This window comes from Epinephelus moara, chromosome 20, assembly GCF_006386435.1.
Source record: "Epinephelus moara isolate mb chromosome 20, YSFRI_EMoa_1.0, whole genome shotgun sequence".
NCBI classification, from domain to species: Eukaryota; Metazoa; Chordata; class Actinopteri; order Perciformes; family Serranidae; genus Epinephelus; species Epinephelus moara.
The window spans coordinates 30,160,515-30,180,426 of NC_065525.1; the positions used below are offsets into that span (position 1 = coordinate 30,160,515).

Below are 19,912 nucleotides of genomic sequence, written 5' to 3' on the forward strand. Positions count from 1 at the left end.
TACATGGTCAGCGTCTTAGCCACCTTAGCCACCAGAAGTATCCATGTTGTCATGATTAACCAGTTGGTAGACCCTGGGGCAAAATAAGCTATGGGCCCCAGTTGACTTCTCTAAATTTTTTAATGGTGGCTTGATTATTTGATTATACAATTTTATTTGAGAAAACGTACCATGTCTGAATGATTAGTGATTTTTGGCATCCTTATTTGTATCCAGACTGATTTAATAAAGTCTGGAGAGCAACAAAAACCCAACATGAAATGCGATTTTTGCAAATCCACATTGGGGGGTGGTTAAGAATGCTAGATTTCTACAGATGTGTCTCAGTCTGGATGCTCTGGCCACTCAAATCAGATTTCAAAGTGTCTTTTGAGTCACTCACAATAAGACACATAACAACGCCGTCAAATCCAGAGTGACAGAAGTGCTGAGCAGAATCTGTGCTGTAGCAGAGCGCTATGGAGAATTTTATCTGGTGCAACAGAGCTCTGCACCATGACTTGACAATGCGCTTGTTTGGAGGACAAAAAGATGGCCCTCCATTTCTCATGCTTCTGTTTTGGAAAGCTGCATCACCAGCGTAGCTATAGGTATTGACGTCTGCGTTGTTACAACAGCAATCCATGCGGACAGGTTGGTGATGTCTGGATGCACAAATCCATTACGATCACTTGCAAATTACAGTGCAGACAGTCTATTTTTAAGAACCGATTTGAGGAGCAAATCTGATTTGCCTGCAGTCTGAAAATAGCCTTTCACATGTAACAATAGGAGAAGCACAGGTGTAAATAATGCAATGAATGATAGCTGAAAAATATATTAATTATTTTTATTTTTATCACACTGTTATGTTTGTTTTACTGGGACACTTAGCCTAAATAAAGGAACCATTGTTTATGCTACTAACACCCCTGTTTTTTCCTACTATAGCAAGTCAATTTGTGTGCTGTGAAAAAGGCATCGCCAAAAGGGGCCCAGCAGATCAATTTTGCCCTGGGGCTCCCTGGCAGGTTAATCCGACCCTGCCCCCCATGGCTGTTCACACTACTGAGAGGTGTCTTTTGTTTAGAACAATGTGTATCCACAGCCATGCAAAAGGGAACAATAACACAGCTGGTAAAAAAACAAGCATCCACAACCACACAAAAGACAACAATAACACAGCCACAGTCAAACAGCAGAGAAAAACAAATTGTAGAGGAAGCAATATCTCACAAGAAAACCGAAAACAAAACATGTTTTATATGTCTGTGAAAGATGACCCCACCCCCATAGTTCCTCGCCTAACAAATATATGGCACTATAGTCTACTCTCAACACATGTATTGAATGGATATGCTACAGTGAATTGTGACATTTAATGTAAATTGCTGCATTCTTGAGATTTATTTCACCAGAACTGTTTTAGGGTGAACTGATATAATGTTTTTGTCACTGGAAAATAGTGATCTGTGTGTTTATATTAGGTTGTACATAAAAAGATATATGTGATGATTGGGAATGTGTGTGTTATGTTGAAAAATAAATCTCTTTTAAGGTAAAAATATAAAGTTAGAAAACCGCCCTGGGGCATCCTGCATTCAAATATTATTTAGTGAGATTATCTTTTGAAATCTTACTTGATTTTATGATTTATAAGCTTACAGCTCTATGATTTTATAAATTAGTCAATCAGTGTTGTAAACTGTTTAAATGTCCTTTTATTTTGAATTGCCTTGTCTGTTTTATATCCATTATGTGACGTCTATTTTCGTGTGAAGCACTCAGTGCTTATACTGCCCTTACTGTAAACTACTTTTTGCTGCATTTCTTGTATGAAAGGTGCTAAATAAATAAAGTTTATTATTATTGTTGTTTTTGTTGATATTATTATTATCTAGTAGGCTATATAGTCATATGTGACTTTATATAGTTTATATCCACATATAATATTAATTTAGTATTGTAGGTTTAACAGCTTGCTAGCCTTATTAGCTAGCTAGTGTAACAGACTGTTCTATATTGTATGTCCCTTTTGAGTTGCCGTAGGGCAGGAAAATTTTGGGGTAACATTCCGTTGAAGAAAGAGGGGGTGAAGAAAATAAATGAACAGCAACCACTACCCATTTATTTTCTTCACCCCCAAAACTTCTCACACATGCATGAACCACTTTAAACAGCACAGCTGTCACCCCAAAACCTTTACTGCCCTTTGGCAACTCAAGAGGGACATACAATATAGAACAGTCTGTTACAGTAGCTAGCAATCATTAGCAATGCTAGCTATCTAGAATTAGCCAACATCTTCAGGTAGCTTGCTGGAGAAAGACATCCTGAAATAAAAACAAATAGCCCGAGGGAAAGGCTAAACGGCTTCTAGATAATCCAGTAATAGGTCAGGGTTGGGATGTTTGTTTGTTTTATTTAGTTAAATAGCTTAAATAGCAGCAAACAGTGTGTTCATTTATGCATTATTGTCCTCCACAAGCTGAAATCATATTCAAATATGTCTTTAATCTTACCGTAAACTGACTTTCTTCTAAATGGGGGTGTTTTCCACAGTTTAACTCTATAAATTTAAGATGTATATTGATAAAATCGTGTCCCAGACAGATTAATTGACAGTACCTGTCTGCCCTACCCGCTGGGCTCCTGCCCTCCTCTCAGCCATCCGCCGTTGCCAAGGTTTCCGTGTACGCGCTGCCTGCGCGAGCGGAGCCGCGCGATTGTCATACAGTATTGCCAGACATGGCGGCGGATCTACAACCCGAGTGGATTTCTTGTCTCCCTTCTTCCTGGAGTTATGGGGTTACTCGGGATGGACGCGTCTTCTTTATCAAGTAACTATCCCTTCACGGAAAACGGCTCAAGTCATTTCTGCGCGTTTGTGTTTCGAACAAAGTCACCGTGTAATAATGAACGCATTTTCCCTCCTCTGTCTCTCAACAGCGAAGAAGCCAAGAGTACAACCTGGCTGCATCCAGTGAGTGGCGAGGCGGTAATAACCGGGCACAGAAAAACTCCAGGTAAGGTGTCACTTAACGGCTGTCAAGTTTCTCTGTTATGTTTAACGGCTCTCGTGCCTCACGTCGTCATGTGTTGTTGTTGACCGTATCCCTCAAACCGATACTTCCCACAGTGGGGGAGAGACAGAGGCTGTGATATGCATGCTGTGTTTCTTAATGCATGAGTGGGTTATTTGGCGCTGGTGGTGCTGTGAAAAGTCAAGTGAACCCTCTCGTGCCCACCTCTGCCCTGCTCGTGCCACTTCCTCGTGAGCCTCAGCCTCCTTTTTTTTTTTTTAGGCTGGTCAGCAAGTGAAGTTGACGAGTGGACGTTAGCTACGCGTGAACTTGTAAAAGGACGAGTTTTCCCATCAACCTTCAGCATGTACACACATATAGAAGACATTTTAATTATTTTTTTAATAAATTGACGGTCTCTGTTCACCACAAAGCCTGTACGACATGTACTATCAGACACAAAGCCAGTTTGACAGGTAGGATGCAGGATACAGCAACAGGAGCTAGTGATGTTAGCTGTAAATCTACACAATTAGCCTCCCCTGCCTCACCACTACAAAAAGCCATTGACAAATCTTCAACGCAGTGTGTTACACTGAAAAACTAGCTCCTTGCAATGTATCATGCTGGTGACGTTATGCGACTAACTGTGTAGCAGCCTCCTCTCAAGTCTCTGCAGAGCTTTCCCATTCATGTTATTGAGTGGCTGCTGCATCTCTGTAGGGCTGCAACAAACAATCATTTTTAGTCTATAAAATATCAGAAATAGTGAAAAAAATGCCCAGAATTTCTAAGAGCTAAAATACTTTGTTGATTAATCGATTAGTCAATTGCAAGGAAATCTGCAGCTATTTTAATAATTGAGTAATAGTTTAAGTCAGTGGTCCCCAACTGGTTAGTCATGGTGCCATTCTGCATAGACCACAAGTGACCTGCGAATGTGTAAAGTTTGTAAAAAAAAACACACTGTTCTTTGAAGTAGAGTGAATTTCTGGTACATAGCTTGTATTTTAAAGTGTCATTTCCTGCTGTATGGTGAATGATTGACTGACAGTTACTTGACAGAGACGGCAGACTAGCTTGACGACATGGCCAACGACACTGTATATGATAAACTGTGTGGACGTTGAACTTATGACTAAGGAGAAATCTTGACCCCCTGGCTGGACCAGTTGGAAACCACTGCCATAAATTGTATATAAAGATGGACGACACGTCTGTACTTACTCCCACTGTACAAAAGTGAAGCCAGAATTTCCAGGATGCAGCCACTGCTGGACCCCGTATCTGGACCCCGTGGCTAGACCAGATGGGAATCACTGGTTTAAGTAATTTTCTGAGCAAAAAAGCGAAATATGTAGCTTATATATTGTTAGGATTTTCTGTGAGGTCTTATGTGATGGTAAATTGAATGTCTTTGAATTTTTAGCTCCTGGTCAGACAAAACTAGCAATGTGAAGTCATCATATTGAGCTTTAGGAAAGTGTGAGGGGTCATTTCTACTATTTTCCACCATTTTAAAAACCAAATGATCAGACATGTTTCAATACCACTTTTTTCATTCCTGATAACGATTCTGATACCTGAACTTTCATATCAGACGATACCAAGAACCGATGCGATACAATTGCCGTGAAATAAAATGTTAGAGAGCTGTATATTACTAACCCTGCATCAGACCTCCAATTTTCATCTATTTTGTCACTAATTTGTGGTGCATGTCATTATGTTAATTACCTATGCTGTTTATTTCTGAGCACTGCATAGAGGGAACCTCCTGAAAGCTAAACTGAGGGCTCCAATTTTAAAGCGTAAATGTATTTTACATTGTCAGCATAAAAATGTTACATGCAGTTTTATTTGTAGAGGGCCTACACAACATACTAGTAGTCATACAACATACTGTACTGACCACTTACTATGTTGCTGTTAAATGTTAATAAAAGCTGATACAGATTTTATGGGTGAAATGCAGATTATCAGCCTACATGTGATCGAGGCTCCCACAGTCTGGCTTGTGTGGACTGTTTTAGTAAGATTCTCCCAGGCTGTTTACTGGGCCTGGCCCATGAGGGTCCTCTTTGACCCTTTGTTTTAGAGCAGCAAAGAAGAAATTATTTCTGAGAAAACTGTTGTTTTATCCGGGTATGAAACTGCTTTAAAGTTTAAGTAAGGGGTATCGGATTGGCGCGCTGACTTGCATACTCACCAATACCCGATCCAGCATTTTAGGCAGCATTGGAGGCATGTCCAATACTGGTATCAATGTTGGAACAACTCTACAGAGGATAATAATGATGAAGAGTTTGTTGCAGCTCTAAAAGTGAAGTTTATAAATGGCTTAATTTTCCAACAGACAGTCCAAAACTCAGGGATATTTTATTGTTAGTTATATTTAAAATGGCAGTAAATCCTCACATTGAAGAAGTGCCAAGTGGAACCAGCAAATGTTTGGCATTCGTACTTGAAAAATGTAGAAAGGAAACATTGATTTTCAAAATGGTAGTAGTTTAATTGACTAATTGTAGTAGCTCACTGTGTGAATTGACAGCTCGGAGCACATAGCTCTGGTTGATTTTAAACTTTCTGTTTGTTTCATCAGTTTGTGTTCACGTGTTTTTGTCCACCTCTCCCTCTTTCACAGACTTACCCACTGGATGGGAAGAAGGATATACTTTCGAGGGTGCACGGTGCTTTATCAAGTGAGTTTAACACCCTCCCTCCACAAGACACACACCCATCATAACCCCAGAGCATACACACAGTATTTGAGCAGACCATATGACTCCAAAGAACTCCCCCTTTGCATGTCACCACGACTGCAGCATGCCTTAAGTGTCAAACAGGAATTTGTTTATCACCAGCATTATCACTTCAAAGGAACCTAAACCAAATGCTGGGCTACTCCTGAAAACATGCTGTGTGTTAGACATAAATATGGCATGGTTATAAATTTGGAACCTTTACTCCCCATTTCTGTACTGTAGAAGCCTATCGCAAAAGTTAATGATTACACGGGAACATTGTGCAAATACAAGACAGACATGGGCAACGTGTCATTGCTGTCTTCCTGTGAGCTGTTTGTATTTATTCAGACTAAGAGCTGAGCCTACTTGGACAGTTGGGCCAGAGTATAATGTGTTCTACTTTTCTGACAGTTAATAATTTGTCAAAAAACAGTTATCTTCATTGTTTAGGTTTATACGGTTTGCTCACAGTTTAAGATGACACTTGTTTTAAGTAGGTGTTGGAAAATATTTCTGAGGTACGCGCCAAGCTACGGTATTACAGGAATTTGAAAAGACTTTTTATTTTAAGTCTCCCTCCACTGATTTTGTTTGAACATCACATCCACAGTGCGCTCATTTGTTGGTGCTATGTGGGCAGGAGGAAATGTGGTATATCCTCCATGTCCACTAAAGCACTTTGATTCTTTCAGTTTGCACCCCTGTCTTTTTGAAGACTGGGATGTACATGAATTACATTAGAAGTTGGCTATGTTACAAAGTCCCCGAAATACAGTACATTTTACATCTTCCCTTCCCTCCTCCATGTCTGATGCATGCAACTGATCAAAAGAGATCACAGGCGCTGTCATTCAGTCAGCACTGATTCATCATCTGTCCCCAGAATGTTTTAAATCCGAGGATATAGCTTGAAAAATTTTGTTATTTCGTATGTCCTAGTGAAATACTCTTCTCACACAACAGTTTTTAGATATGTTGCGGATGAATTTCTCTGCCAAAACACAAGAATGCCTTTGTATGATTTAAGACATTGCAATATACAGGCTACGAGTTTAGGATATTATGTCTTATTATCCTCACTGAATCCTCTCTCTGTCTTTGACTTCCTCATGAATTTGAGGAGCGTCATGTGGCAGGTTGCCAGGCAGTCCGACTGAAAGGCAGTAATTTTATATTCCCGTATTTTATCACAGCCTCTCGGTGCAAAACTGACTTGGGGACCACATTCATTAGTTGATCACTGTGATTCTGGCACAGCCTACTGACATGGTAATGTTCTCTGTAAAACAAGCTTCAAACTAATCATGCTGTCCCCCACAAAGCATGCAGCCTGCACTGTGCATGTGAAAAAACATTGGTTTTGCGCATTTGCTACAGTTTAGACGGAAGTTTAATTTGAATTTAATTGTTGTGTCTTTAAAAGCTGCAGATGAATTTGCAGCTTTGGTTTAGTCTCAGTTACTGTGCCTTCTACAAATTACGTCACTGTCAGAAGAGGTCACTGAACTGTGTACAAAATAGATAGATAAACCTGCTGTACATAGGTTTAACTGAGAATAAAGCTGGGGTAGGTAGTTTTCTGGAAAGGGCAAAAAAGGGGCAGAATTTGAAAATTCAGTCCCCTCCCACTAGACAAGCACAGCCATATGCACGTGCGTCATACCTAGTGTTTTTCCATACTTTGATTTATTTGATCATATTTCATTGTAGATCAAATGAGACAAGAATTAGCTAGTTACCACACCCCACAGTCCCTCCCCCTCGCTCCCTGCTTGCTCCCCGCTACTGTGGACTGCTTCACCAGGTGGAGGGTGGGCAGCAGCCCCAGAAATGAACAACTACTGCAGCTGTAGAAACTCCAATTGAGCAGTCACAGCGGACTGGTGGCCAGCACCGGAGCTGGGTCTAACCTGTGTAACGGCAGCTACGGATTCGGGGCTGTCAGCTCACCTCGGTGCTAGCTGAGTTCAAGATGCTGTAGCTGCAGGTTGGGAGTCTGTCTCCGGGGCTGCTGCCTGCTCTCCTGATGGCGAGGTGGTCTGTAGTGGCGAGGAGTGATGCAGAGGACATACTGTGGTTTGAAGCTCAACCTAGCTACATCAACATTAACTTTAACTAGCTGCAGCCATCACCAAGTACCGAACCTTGGGGGGCCGAGCCTTCGCTGCTGCTGCCCCAACCCTCAGGAACTCCCTCCCATTCAATACCAGAAATGCAGGCTCCCTCCAGACTTTCAAATCACTGTTAAAAACCAATCTCTTTAAACTGGCATTTCTCTAGTTTCCAACAGTCATTTTTCATTTTTATTTTATTATTATTGATGTTTTTCAGCACTGTAAAGCGTCTTTTAGTGTCCTGAAAAGCGCTATATAAATGTGATGCATTATTATTGTTATTATTATCAGCATGTGGCTCCAGTTAGCAGAAGGCTAAACTATGAGCAAGATTTTATTTCCATCACTTTTACGATTGCTGGTAGTGACACATGTTTTATTTCGTTTATTGTCAGACTCTTTTTTAAGACTCTCTTTTTGATAAGTCCATTTGCTTTGCAGAGTAGGCTGTAGTTGACGATGCTGACATAGGAAGTGTCTCTGTAGGATTCTCCACCATTTAATCAGGCTTTCACCATCTGCATGTGCATTTGTAGAACAGCCAATAGGAATGCCCTCTCTTGGAAAAGACCTTTGATTGGCAAAAGTCTTCAGCCATGGGATAGATTTTCTAAAGCCTGAAAACAGAGCCAAGCAGAAGTGCAGAAGTCTGGTTTTATCTCAGCCCACTTGAATTACAGTATACTCAAAGGTTAATATGGGGTTTCTGCCCAGCAATGCCAAAATAAAACTGCCTGCCTCAGCTTTAATAGTGTAGACTGTAGTGATTATGGGGATATACAGTATATGGACAGTTCAGATTGTAATTTTTTTTCAAAACATTATATTATACTATGATGGATAAATATATAATCTAGCTCAGCTGGTGGCGCTTAAGATAATGTAATATTGTGTGATTACATACATGTAAAATCAGCTCAAGTCATCCTAACAGCAGCAGGAAGCTTACTGATTATCTAACAAACTAAACACAACAACCACGTATTAGCTGATGCACCACCCCTCAGCAAAGAGGTTTTATTTGTTTGTCTGCAAAGAAGCAGGTAAACCACATGCTGAATCCTGTAGTCACCTGTAAGCACAAGAAACAGTCACGATAAACAAACTGTAAACAAAAGCATGTGTTCAGCTGGTTGAACGGAGCCTGTTCTAAACTGCGGCTAAACAAATACTTAAACACAGAGAAACAGCCCCAGCACATGTCCTTGTGTTGACCTGTAATAGCTGTGTCCTTTGTTTGAAAAGGCAGAAACAGTGAAAAGTGCTTCAGACCTCCAATTTTCATCTAATTCTCAATTCCTCTCTGTCACTCATTTGTGCTGCATGTCACTTCGCTATAGTAATTACCTATGCTGTTTATTTCTGAGCACTGCATAGAGGGAACCTCCTGAAAGCTAAACTGTGAGCTCCAGTTTAAAGTGTAAATGCATTTTACGTTGTCAGCATAGAAAGTTTTACATGCAGTTTAATATGCTGTGGGCCTGCAGATCATACTAGTAGGCATACGACGTACTGTACTGACTACTTATTGGGTTGCTGTTAAATGTTGATAAAAGCCGATACAGATTTTGTGGGTGAAATGCAGATTATCAGCCTACATGTGACCGAGGCTTCCACAGTCTGGCTTGTGTGGACTGTTTTAGTAAGATTCTCCCAGGCTGTTTACTGGGCCTGGCCCATGAGGGTCCTCTTTGTTGTTTTACTTAACACAAGCTTTTAGAATTCTGGTTATGTGGCCAGCGCTGTGTGTTTCTGTGTCATTGAGCTGGCTGCGTGCTCTGATGAACAAGCGTGGTCAATTTGAGGCACAAGATCAATTTGTCAGTCTCAAGCAATGAAGATGTACTTAAAATTGAGTAATTGGTTAATGTAAAACCATGCATGTTAATATCACTGTGACTCATTGTTTTGACATGGAGATTTGTTGACAAGTTTATGTGATAACTATCTTGGACAGTACTCTGGACATTTTTGAGGCTTTATGAGAGGCTGCCAATAAAAGCCTCTGAAAACTGTCCAAAGCCATTAGCTGATGGCAGCTGGACAAGTCGATGCCTTATGTTTTACAGTAAGTTATCATTACGTTGTCATCAATCTAATGTTGTCAAGTATTGCAAGTTTAGGGTGTTTGTGTGTTTGCATATTTAATGTGCATGAATGAGATGCAAACACATTAAAGCAAAAGGATCCTCTTCCTGTTTTCAGATTTACAGAGACTGAATCATTGATTCATTTCTATGACTCGGGTCTTTGAGCCTGCGACAGGATCTGGCCCATTCACATGCTGCCTGTGTGGCTTGGCTGTTACCATCAGGCTACACAGTGTGAGAATCAAGGAGCAGATTGTGCTGACGTAGACTGTCCTCTGACAGGATGTGTTAGGGAGGATGGAAGGTGCAGGTTGTTAGTGTGATGGTGTGGACAAGAGGCATAGCCCGTCACAAGATTTGATTATTTTATGGCGCTGTGAGTTTTGAGTGAGTGAAGGTCAGCGCAGATGTTAATTGAATCAGTCATGGCTTACTGCTCTCCTCAGACTGAGCAGTCTCTTTTGAGTTGCTGGGTTGTTTGCAGGCGGCCCGATGCCAGCACGGCTTTTTAGTTTGAGGAACTTCAGTATGTGTCAACTAGCCAGTAATGAGGAGGTGTAAATATGCAACTATTAGCCTGTTTATTTCATTCAAAGGCAGACGTGTGACTAAAGCCAGTGTGTTGTGACTGTTTTGTTTCTCAGTCAGACAGGAAGGCAAGCAGTGAAAATGTGCATACCCTTTGACCCTGTTTACACCTTGCCTTAAAATGTGTTTTGGTGGATCGGATTTCAAACGGATAGTGCTTCACCGCAGGAAAGTACAGGTTAAAGTGCACCCAAAACGCCTTGAGGATGGATTGTGATCCCATCAGTCAAACTACCTCTTGAGGTGGTCAGTGACGCATTGTGCCCACATTGAACACAAGTGTAAATGCAGTTGCGCTTTCAATCTATATACAACGTCTGTGGAAATACCCAAATGCACAGGATTGTTCTAAACCAGTGAGGCAGCACCGGCTCTTCCTCACCTCGTTGTTGTTCCTGACTGGATCTGATGTATGAAAACTGTCAACCAACAAAGATTTTTTGAAATATTTGTTTGTTTTCACACCAATATTGTCCCTGAAAATACAGAAAATATCATGATGTACACCCTATGTAATTGTAATTTTTGAAAAATAATGAAAACATTTTTAAAACTCTTATAATAGTAGTTGTTGACAGGCGGGCGTGGGGCCCATTTGGACTGCGTGGTTCTTTGAGCTGGACAGAGCGATCAGATCTCAAATGGATCTTAGGTTGCTTTCAGACCTAGAGTTGTCTTGCTTTGGTCTGAATCAGGGACTAATGTTGTTACAAAGCTGCATAATAGCCTAGAGTTGGTTTGTGTTCTCACGGCAGCATTTACAAGTGGACCAGATCAAATGCATTGCGCGAGAAAGCTGCTCTTGATTGGTCAGAATTTCCATGTGGGAAAAATCCAGGAAGTAAACAAAATGTTGAAGAAGAGTACACTTGCAAGATAAATGTGACACTTTCTAATGTCACAATGGAGGGACAACTACGCAGGTTGATTTTAGCGCTGCTCATCGTGGACTATATTGCTATCATTGTTCATTTTAGTCAAACCATACAGTTTGAAAACGAGGCGCGGCTCCAACTAGAAAACAATGTTTTGATGCATTGGATGTGCTGAATGTGCATATTAAGGCAGTACAGGAGGAGGCGCACATTAATAATCCTCCAGGACTGTAACATGCTCATGCTTGTTTAACCTAAACAATGTGTAATGCGCGCTCGAGATCGTTTGTAACCAGACCGAGACCACCTCTTCAAGAAGGTCTCAGTCTAGTTATTTTGGTGCCGCACCCGAGTGCAGATCGTGTTCACACCTGCCCAAACGAACCACACTTAGGGGCCAAATGAACTTGAATTCAATTGAACCGAACCAAACAGGGCATGTTTGGCAATCAGGTTAAATCATATGTAAGTCCAATCTGGATTTGTGAGCTGCACAACTTAACTAGAGCTGCACAATTAAATCAAAATATTATCGAAGTCTCAATGTGGCCAAGTGCAATATCCAGATAAAATGTGTCACAACATATCATCAGAAATTAAGCATTGTGATGCTACAGAGACGCCCCAGTCTCCAAGTCTCATTCCAGACATTAGGAAGTATGCTTATTTGCACTATTCATTTGTGATAAGTTTGTTTCATTGTAAGATGGTAGGACTTGCTACAACACAGAGAGAAATAAATTTCAGCGTCACGCTGAAGAGGTTGTTAAATATGTGAGGTTACTTTGTTCCTGCGGCTACCCTACATACGGTATGTCACAAATGAACAGGGAGTGAAGCTTTTATTTTGAAATGTTCATTTTGGGAAAATAAAGAGGATGGTGGAGCGACATGGTTGTTTCACTGTTAGTTTGTTGCCGTAGCTAACGAGCCGACTCAATGCGTAAAGCAGTCTCCTGTGGTCATTAAGATGTGGTTATTTACAGAAGTGAATTGAGACGAGGAGAAAAAACAACGCAGGCTAAATATAGCTCCTACATAACTGACCCCAGAAAAAAATCACATCATCATAATTTTTATATATATATTTTTTCAGTGAAATGCAAATAACCATTACCACAAATAATCAGGACTTAAATCTCAGTTGTAACATCTGCAAAAAATAATTGCAGTATGACTTTTTTGCGTAATGTGTAGCCCTAAACTTAACTATTATTTTTCTTTCCAAATGTGCTAGTTTGTTTTTGTCTGAAGTACGTATACGCATTACACATACACACACACACACACACACACACACACACACACACACTGCGGCTCACTGAGGAGAGAGTAATGGGTCAATAATAGCAGCTCCCACCCATTAGTCCTAATACATTCAAGTTTTTAAGGCAATGGCTTTTGGCCCTGGTCTCAACTGCTGAATCTAGCGATGAATCAGAGAACGCTAAACTCCACCCAGCCATTCTGCTGCTTTGGTCCTCCAAGAGCTGAAACAATAATCCACACATCAGAGTAACTGACACTTTTTCCTTTAGATTAACCTGTCTGCTACTCTGTGCTGTGTGTGGAGAGTTAAGAGCTGGAAGACTGATCTGTTATCGAACTACACTTCTGTGCAAAGATCTGCAGCTGGGCTCTCTGATGCTGGAGATTTTACGCACAAGCAAAATACTGTGTGCAGTGTACAGTCTGTGCAGCAAACTATATAGAGGGTCTATTCATTGGACATTTTATTTTCATGACATTTCTCAGTGTCCCTCTCTCGGGTCTACTATTAAATTCCACAGCTACCCAGAGTGCTCTATCTGTTCAGTTTGTTTTTGTTTGTGACGTAAACAGCGTTTTGATGAGACTGTGCCATCTGGCAGATTTTTGTTTTCCATTTTATCTCTGTAGCACATAATCCCACATTTTAACCTAAGCTTCGTTTTGAACAAGACATGGGGACATGATTTGGGCAATTGAACCAATGTTTTGTCAAAATGTTTGCCTGTCACCGTCTGCTAATGAGGATTGTTGACCCGTGGCGTCCTTCCAGACGTGTGTATCAGGATAAATGGGGTGAAATCAGTTTGACTGGTGCAAAAGGCTTAATATTTTGGTAGGAGACTGATGACCCTAATTACTAAATTGATTATATTTGTTGCCTCATGGAGGCAGGAAGTTATGATTATCAGCAGACAGGTGCAGATCTCCCGCTAGTTCCCTCTCTTTGTTCGCTATTCTTGTCTCATTTATTCTGTCTGGAAGAGGAAGGGAACTGCTGAAGTCAGGGCTAATTGATGCAGGTTACACAATGAGCTGGCTGACATCTTGTTTTGAAGGCTAATGAGTGAGTAGTAATTACAGTGGTGGGCTCAAACGGCTGACCTTCACAGTGCTATAGAATAGAGTCTTGCTTTACCGCTGCCCAGTTTTTAATGTTTCATTTGGTAACATTTTTTTTTCACCGTCCTTTGAGGGCAATTTGCTGCTTCTGAGTGCTCATCAGTATAAAGTGCAACTTAAAATATAAATCTTGTACCAGTCTGCTCTGCAACCACCACTTTCATTAGGCAGTTCACTTGTACAGCTGCATAATTCATCACTCAGAACAGAGGAAAGCATGTCAATTGAAATTTGGCCAATTATGACAAAAATCTCTCCAGTGAATCTCTGTTTAGCTGTTGGCTCATTTTGGGCTTTGAAGACCCACACATTGGCTGACTGCATATTTAAAGTAGGAGTATTGGATTGCTCCCATGTGGATCAATATTCACTTGTTTTAATTGACACTTGAAGATAATCTGCTTTTTGTGATGACTGTGTATGTTTTTTATTGATAACCTATTAGAGCCTCCGTTTGTCAGAATGACTGATGTGGTACAAACGACTTGGAGGCTTCATATTTCCTGTGACTAATATGTAGCATAATGACTCACATAAAGATGTTTGTTTAATAGACACAAGTTTGAACCCAGGCAAAGCAGATTTTATGATAATGCTGCCAGAGAGTTTCCCCTAAAGTCAGCAAACTTTTGCAAATAGTTGCCCATCTACTCATTAATCAGATTCAGAGCAACGTTAGCATTTGAAAGTGTGTTTCTGACTGCTGGGCTGCAGGGAAAAAATCCACAAATACATTACATTTGCATGTTTCATACATGTAACATCTCTAAAGTTAGGCAGTGTATGAGCTGACTTTGTCATCAGGAGATGAAGGGGACTGTGGGTGGTGTGATACCTTGATGAGATGCTGTGAACCACTTTTTTAGACCAACAAAACCGATTGTTTCTCGAGTCATTGCTGTGTTTCCAGCAGCATTTTAGCTTCCAAACGTGGGTGTTGTTTCAAGTGACCCATGGCTCTTTTTTCAAAGACTTTTCAGCCCCAGAATGTGGATTTTTTTAGGGACCCATTGCTGTGTTTCATGCGGCTTTTCAGCCCCCAACATGGGTGTACTTCGTGACTTGTGGCTCTTTTTCCAGTGGCTTTTAAGCCAAACCTTGATGTTGTTTAACGACCCATTGCTGTTTTTTGAGCAGGGATAGTGCCACAAATAGTGGTTGTTTTTTACCGAGACATTGCTGCGTTTCCTGCTGGGATAGTGCCACAAAAAGGGGTTGTTTTTTATGGAGACATATCTGCTCTTTATAGGGGGAATTCTGCCCCCAAAACTTGGTATTAAACCCAATACATGATCTTTTTCTAACCATAACCAAGTGGTTTTTGCACCCAAACCTAACCTCACATTAACCACTGTGTTTCTGTTTTAGTGTAGCCACTATATAACATGCAACTGTTAAGTACCTGGTTTGCAGAGATGCACGATACCATCATTTATTCTGCCGATTGGGTTGATTTCTGGGCACCAGGCAACTGTAAATCCAATATTCACTTTCTTTTGGCTCTGTTTTTGTTCTCTATTAACTTCTGAGGAAAAGATCTGTCTCTTTAGCTGCTTAATTCTCTACTCTGTTTACTAGAGTTTGTTGTTTAGTGCTGGGTAGGTGGCATGCAATAAGGTTTTAGAGCTTTTTTATCTGAAAACAGCTGCCTTCTTCAGCCGAAAACAGCGCTATTGGAGTGGTGAGAATGAACCAAAACAGTCAAACTGAAAAATGCTAAAATGCTCCATAGAGCTCAGGGGAACTGCGTCAGAGTCAGATGATAATTCTTTGTTGATCTGTCACTTCAAGCAACCCTTTTCAGATTACAAATTGTCCTTGATCGATTGTTATAAAAATACAGATTTTAGCCACATACTGAAACATTTTATTGAATAAGCTCAGTGGTTATAAATTTGAACAAGGAAACTGTTTGCCTCTAAACCCAGCATAGTTCAAAAAACCTCACCATTTAATATACACTACACTCTCAGCATTTCTTATGCATAGCATTAGTTAGATTCCAAACAGTTTCACTTTCATGCCATTTATTCATACCAGCATTTCTTTTCCATGCCCTCTGCAGCTACAGACATAGCAGACACTGACACATCAGGGCATCAGTAAACTGAGGCGTCTTATCAGACATCTGAAGAATGGATTAGACTTCAAGCATAGGGGATTTGTTTTCATTTTCATGAGTGACATCAGCTAAAGTGAGTAACAATCCCCAGTGCTATGGGGCAATCTGGGGAATGAGCTCACGTTGAGTCTCGTCTCTGTCTTTGTGGGTTTGTAGTGGTTTTATCTGCAATTTTACCTGGAATGTTGTACGACGTGAGAGTCGAGGTCTTGATCTGTCAGGATAAACACGACGGGAGTCCCTGTGAACCCTCCATAACTGTCAGACACACAGTTATGACAGACTTTACCACCTCTCCAGGGAATAATCCAAGCTCCTCTCTGTGAGAAAAGCCTTATATCAGACCTGATTATGTAACTCTGAAAATCCAGTCACAGAAGTGAGAGTGTGAGAGAGGTGACCAAGTGTTTAGACTCGGAATACAATTCAATGCAAGATAAGGCTGTATATTTAATCCTTTAATAAGTGATCACAGTTCTGGCCTTCACCTTTTGGCTAATTAAATCCGATCAGGTGAAATATTGACTTCACGGTTAAAGTGCCTGCTGTGGTGCATCAAATCAAGTGCTCCCTAGTGAAAAGAAAGCTTGGGCCACAAGGGCTTGTGTCAGTGGCACTTGATAAAGTATTTTCTGCTTCCATAAGATGATTGCAGCTGCAGTCAAGAGTGCTGTCAGTACATGGGTAACATTTTGTAATAATGTACCTACATTTTCAATGTAGAAATAAATTTTTTTATGACATGGGTGTAGGAAATACTTGTGTCTTATTAGCTGGCAGGTGTAAGATTGTATATCGAGACATCTAAGAATAGCTCATCAGCAGCTAAATGTTAAACCACCGTTGTAAATCAGTGAGTGTGGTGTATCCCACCTCTCTGAAACTGCCAGGTCTGACTGTAGCACCATCTATTTAATGTGCTGTTTCTTGTAAAAATAAAACCCCACAAAACATGTATTTACAATTCTATGCAAAATACGCAAGGCATCAAAAAAATGTGTGAAAATGTGTGACCAGAGTTGCACACAAAACAGTTACCATGGTGTTTTTAGTCAGTATAACCTTGTAAATAAGAAAAGGCAAATAGCTTCATAGAAATTTGTTTAAGTATTATTATTGTTGAATAGCTTCTTTGCATATGATGTCATACATTGATGCGCTATCCAGATGGAGGGCAGGCAACTAGAGGCAAAGACTACCAAACTGCACAAATGCCTTAGATTTGAGCTGTTCAGGGCTGTCCCAGATGCTCAAATTGGGAATAACGAGGGCTACTTCAAGTCTCGAAAATAGGAGGTTGTAAAGGGGTCTGCGTCCATGTACAGATTTGAAATGTAAAGAGTTATACACATGTACTCACCCAGCTGAAAACAAAGATGGCAGTCATTTCAGTAGTGTACCCAACCATGCACAAAATGGTTATAGTCCACTAGACACTTGTACGCTTTCATCAGCTATCTGTGTAATGTTAGTAACATTAGAAGGTCTGGAGGAAGAGGTAGTTTGTAACTACAATCGTGTCCACTCCAGGCAAGTTGGTCAAGTTGTGGGGAAAAAAACACTTCTCTGTTTTGTATGGATCACATCCAACATCGGTTTCAATTCTCTAAAGATACCTGCTGCTTGCACGGTCATGTCACAATTAAAGCATTCATTTCATTTTCATTTTCTGTTACCGCTTATCCTGTTAGGGGTGGCAGGAGGGCTGGGGGCTGTCCCAGCTGACATTGGGCGAGAGGCGGGGTATACCCTGGACAGGTCGGCAGACTTTTGCTGGGCTAATAGAGACAGACAACCATTCACACTCACATTCACACCTACGGGGCAATTTAGAGTCACCAATTAACCCGCATGTCTTTGGATTGTGGGAGGAAGCTGGAGCACCTGTAGAAAACCCACGCTGACACGGGGAGAACATGCAGACTCTGCACAGAAGGGCTCGAGCAGTAATTAGAGCAGTATATGGATTTATACCTATCTGCCTTCCATTTGAATTTCCCGTAACCTTAAGACAGCAGCAACATTTAGGCTTCATACTATGTTACCAGTTAGCTCCCACTGCTAACCTCAAACCTAATCAAACCTAATTAACCTTATCCTGTTCAAGGTTGCTGGGGCAACACTCACAAATGCTCTTCTTTTTTGCATTTTCTTTCAATTAAATCTGTAGCAACAGTCCATTTTCACACATACACACTCCCTGCCTTTCTCAGAGTGAGTTTCCTGGCTGGTAGCACCTTGAAGCATTTCAAGAGATTTATTATAAAGGCAACAAGTAAAGCCAGTTCCTTTCATTTGTTTTGCTGGAGCTACAGCCCATCCGTGCACACATTGGGCGAGAATTAGGGGCGCACTGCACATTGGACAGCTCACCACTCAAAGACAGATGACCTCATTCACACCTATGGGCAAATTAGTTGCCTGCGTGTCTTGCGTGTTGGAGGAAGCTTGAGTGCCTTGGCTGACAACATGCAGACCTCTGTAAACAAACTTTAAAAGATGAATGACAGTTTAAAGTGACTTTTTTGTCTTTGGGAAATTAACACAGTATGAGGAAAAACATCACACTCATCTCACTGACAATAATGCACTCTCAATGAAATGCCACTCCACCTTGTGTCATGCCGATCTTTGCCTCCACCGAATCCATTATTATTATACAGTGATTATGCAAAACGTGTGATGGTTAATGTGTCTCCTGTATTGAATGAAATAATCCTGATGATCTTCTTAACCGTAATCGTGAAGCCCATATGCAACTGTATGTTGAAAAGAAGTGCTCATTCCCATACACATGGCTAACATTAACAAATGGCACACCAGGGACAATGCCTTATTCAAACTGCAAAGCTCTGAGAGTGTTTACTCACCCCCTTGGCGGGGGGAGGCTCTGATGGCTGTGGCTGCTGACTCACTAACTCTGTCAGTGCTCGGTACTCATGCAGCTCACTTGTGTGTGTAATGTGATTTAAGAGGGAAACCAGTGGACCTGGATCTGCTGTACATCATCCCCGTCTCCCGCTCCATAACTCTCTGTTCTGAGTCTGGGTGCTGACTGGGAGACAGACAGTGAACTAGGCAGGCTCTGAGCTGCTCAGACTGCTCTCACGCGTTTTAGTCTCTGTGGGGTCCTTGCCATCTGGCTAGCACTGGAAGAAAAGTGTGTATGTGTTTTGGTGTTTGGATGCTCTGTGTGTGAACATATGTGTAAGAGATCCTCTGATGTCAGCGACTGCCCCAGGTGCTGATTAAGACAGTTTCTCAGTGAAAACCGACATCAGACCGAGTTATCCTCGGCTGTTGTTCATTTTATTCTTGGCTATCTATCCGAGAGTTTTGTGATGCATTTGTTGTGTCTAAATTGTGCGCACTAATATTTGCTTTTTCCTCTTTTGATCCTATGGGAGGGATTTTTTTTCAGGACTAGGGAACTAAAGGCATGGCTGCTTTTAAAAGGATCAAGAGACTCTTTGTCTGCAGTGGTCCCAGTTGACATATAAGTGAAAAGATGATCTCTAAGTGTAATCTGACAGTCTTTCTTTTGTCATTTTTAGGCTGTGCGCACAAGCCTGTGACAAAATGTGCCTGTGCTCAAATCTCAAACTCTGTGAATGATTGATACTAAAGAATATGTATGTAATCCCTCATGGCGTAGAATATGTTGACTGAATGTAGGCCTACCTCTCGGGTTTAGTAGTGTAGCATGCAGCCTACTGTAATTCTTTGTTTCTAAAACCTCTTAGCTGTGTGGTGTCTTTGATTTAATGCTGATAGAGCTGTTGAACTTGAGTAATCCCTGTTGTAATCTGCAATGAGCCATCCTTTGCTGATGTTGTGCCAGGTTGAAGCTGGGGACAGCTGCCTTCATAGAGACAGAGCACACTTAAGTCCCGCCCCCACAGGAGGGAAAAACAATTCATCGCTCTTCATTGAAGGTGCCTCCTTGGTGCTCACGTCTGCTAGCAAACAACTGAAAAATGCCT

The 19,912-nt window shown here is 41.1% G+C and overlaps 1 protein-coding gene across 12 annotated transcripts in view; it reads left to right on the forward strand.

Moving 5' to 3' along the window:
* The first annotated feature begins 2,656 nt into the window (after positions 1 to 2,656).
* LOC126407451 (pleckstrin homology domain-containing family A member 5-like) overlaps positions 2,657 to 19,912 on the forward strand; it is a 116,595-nt gene continuing 99,339 nt past the window's right edge. For 10 of the 12 annotated variants that reach the window (XR_007571792.1, XM_050072324.1, XM_050072326.1 and 7 more), the window contains exons 1-3: positions 2,674 to 2,819; positions 2,929 to 3,005; positions 5,647 to 5,704. Coding sequence is in view for 11 of the 12 variants with exons in the window: in XM_050072324.1 (XP_049928281.1) it covers positions 2,728 to 2,819; positions 2,929 to 3,005; positions 5,647 to 5,704 (227 nt within the window). In the remaining variant the exon portion in view is untranslated. Of the gene's footprint in view, positions 2,820 to 2,928; positions 3,006 to 5,646; positions 5,705 to 19,912 lie in introns of all 12 variants that reach the window. The other 2 variants (XM_050072337.1, XM_050072334.1) reach the window with 2 other exon arrangements.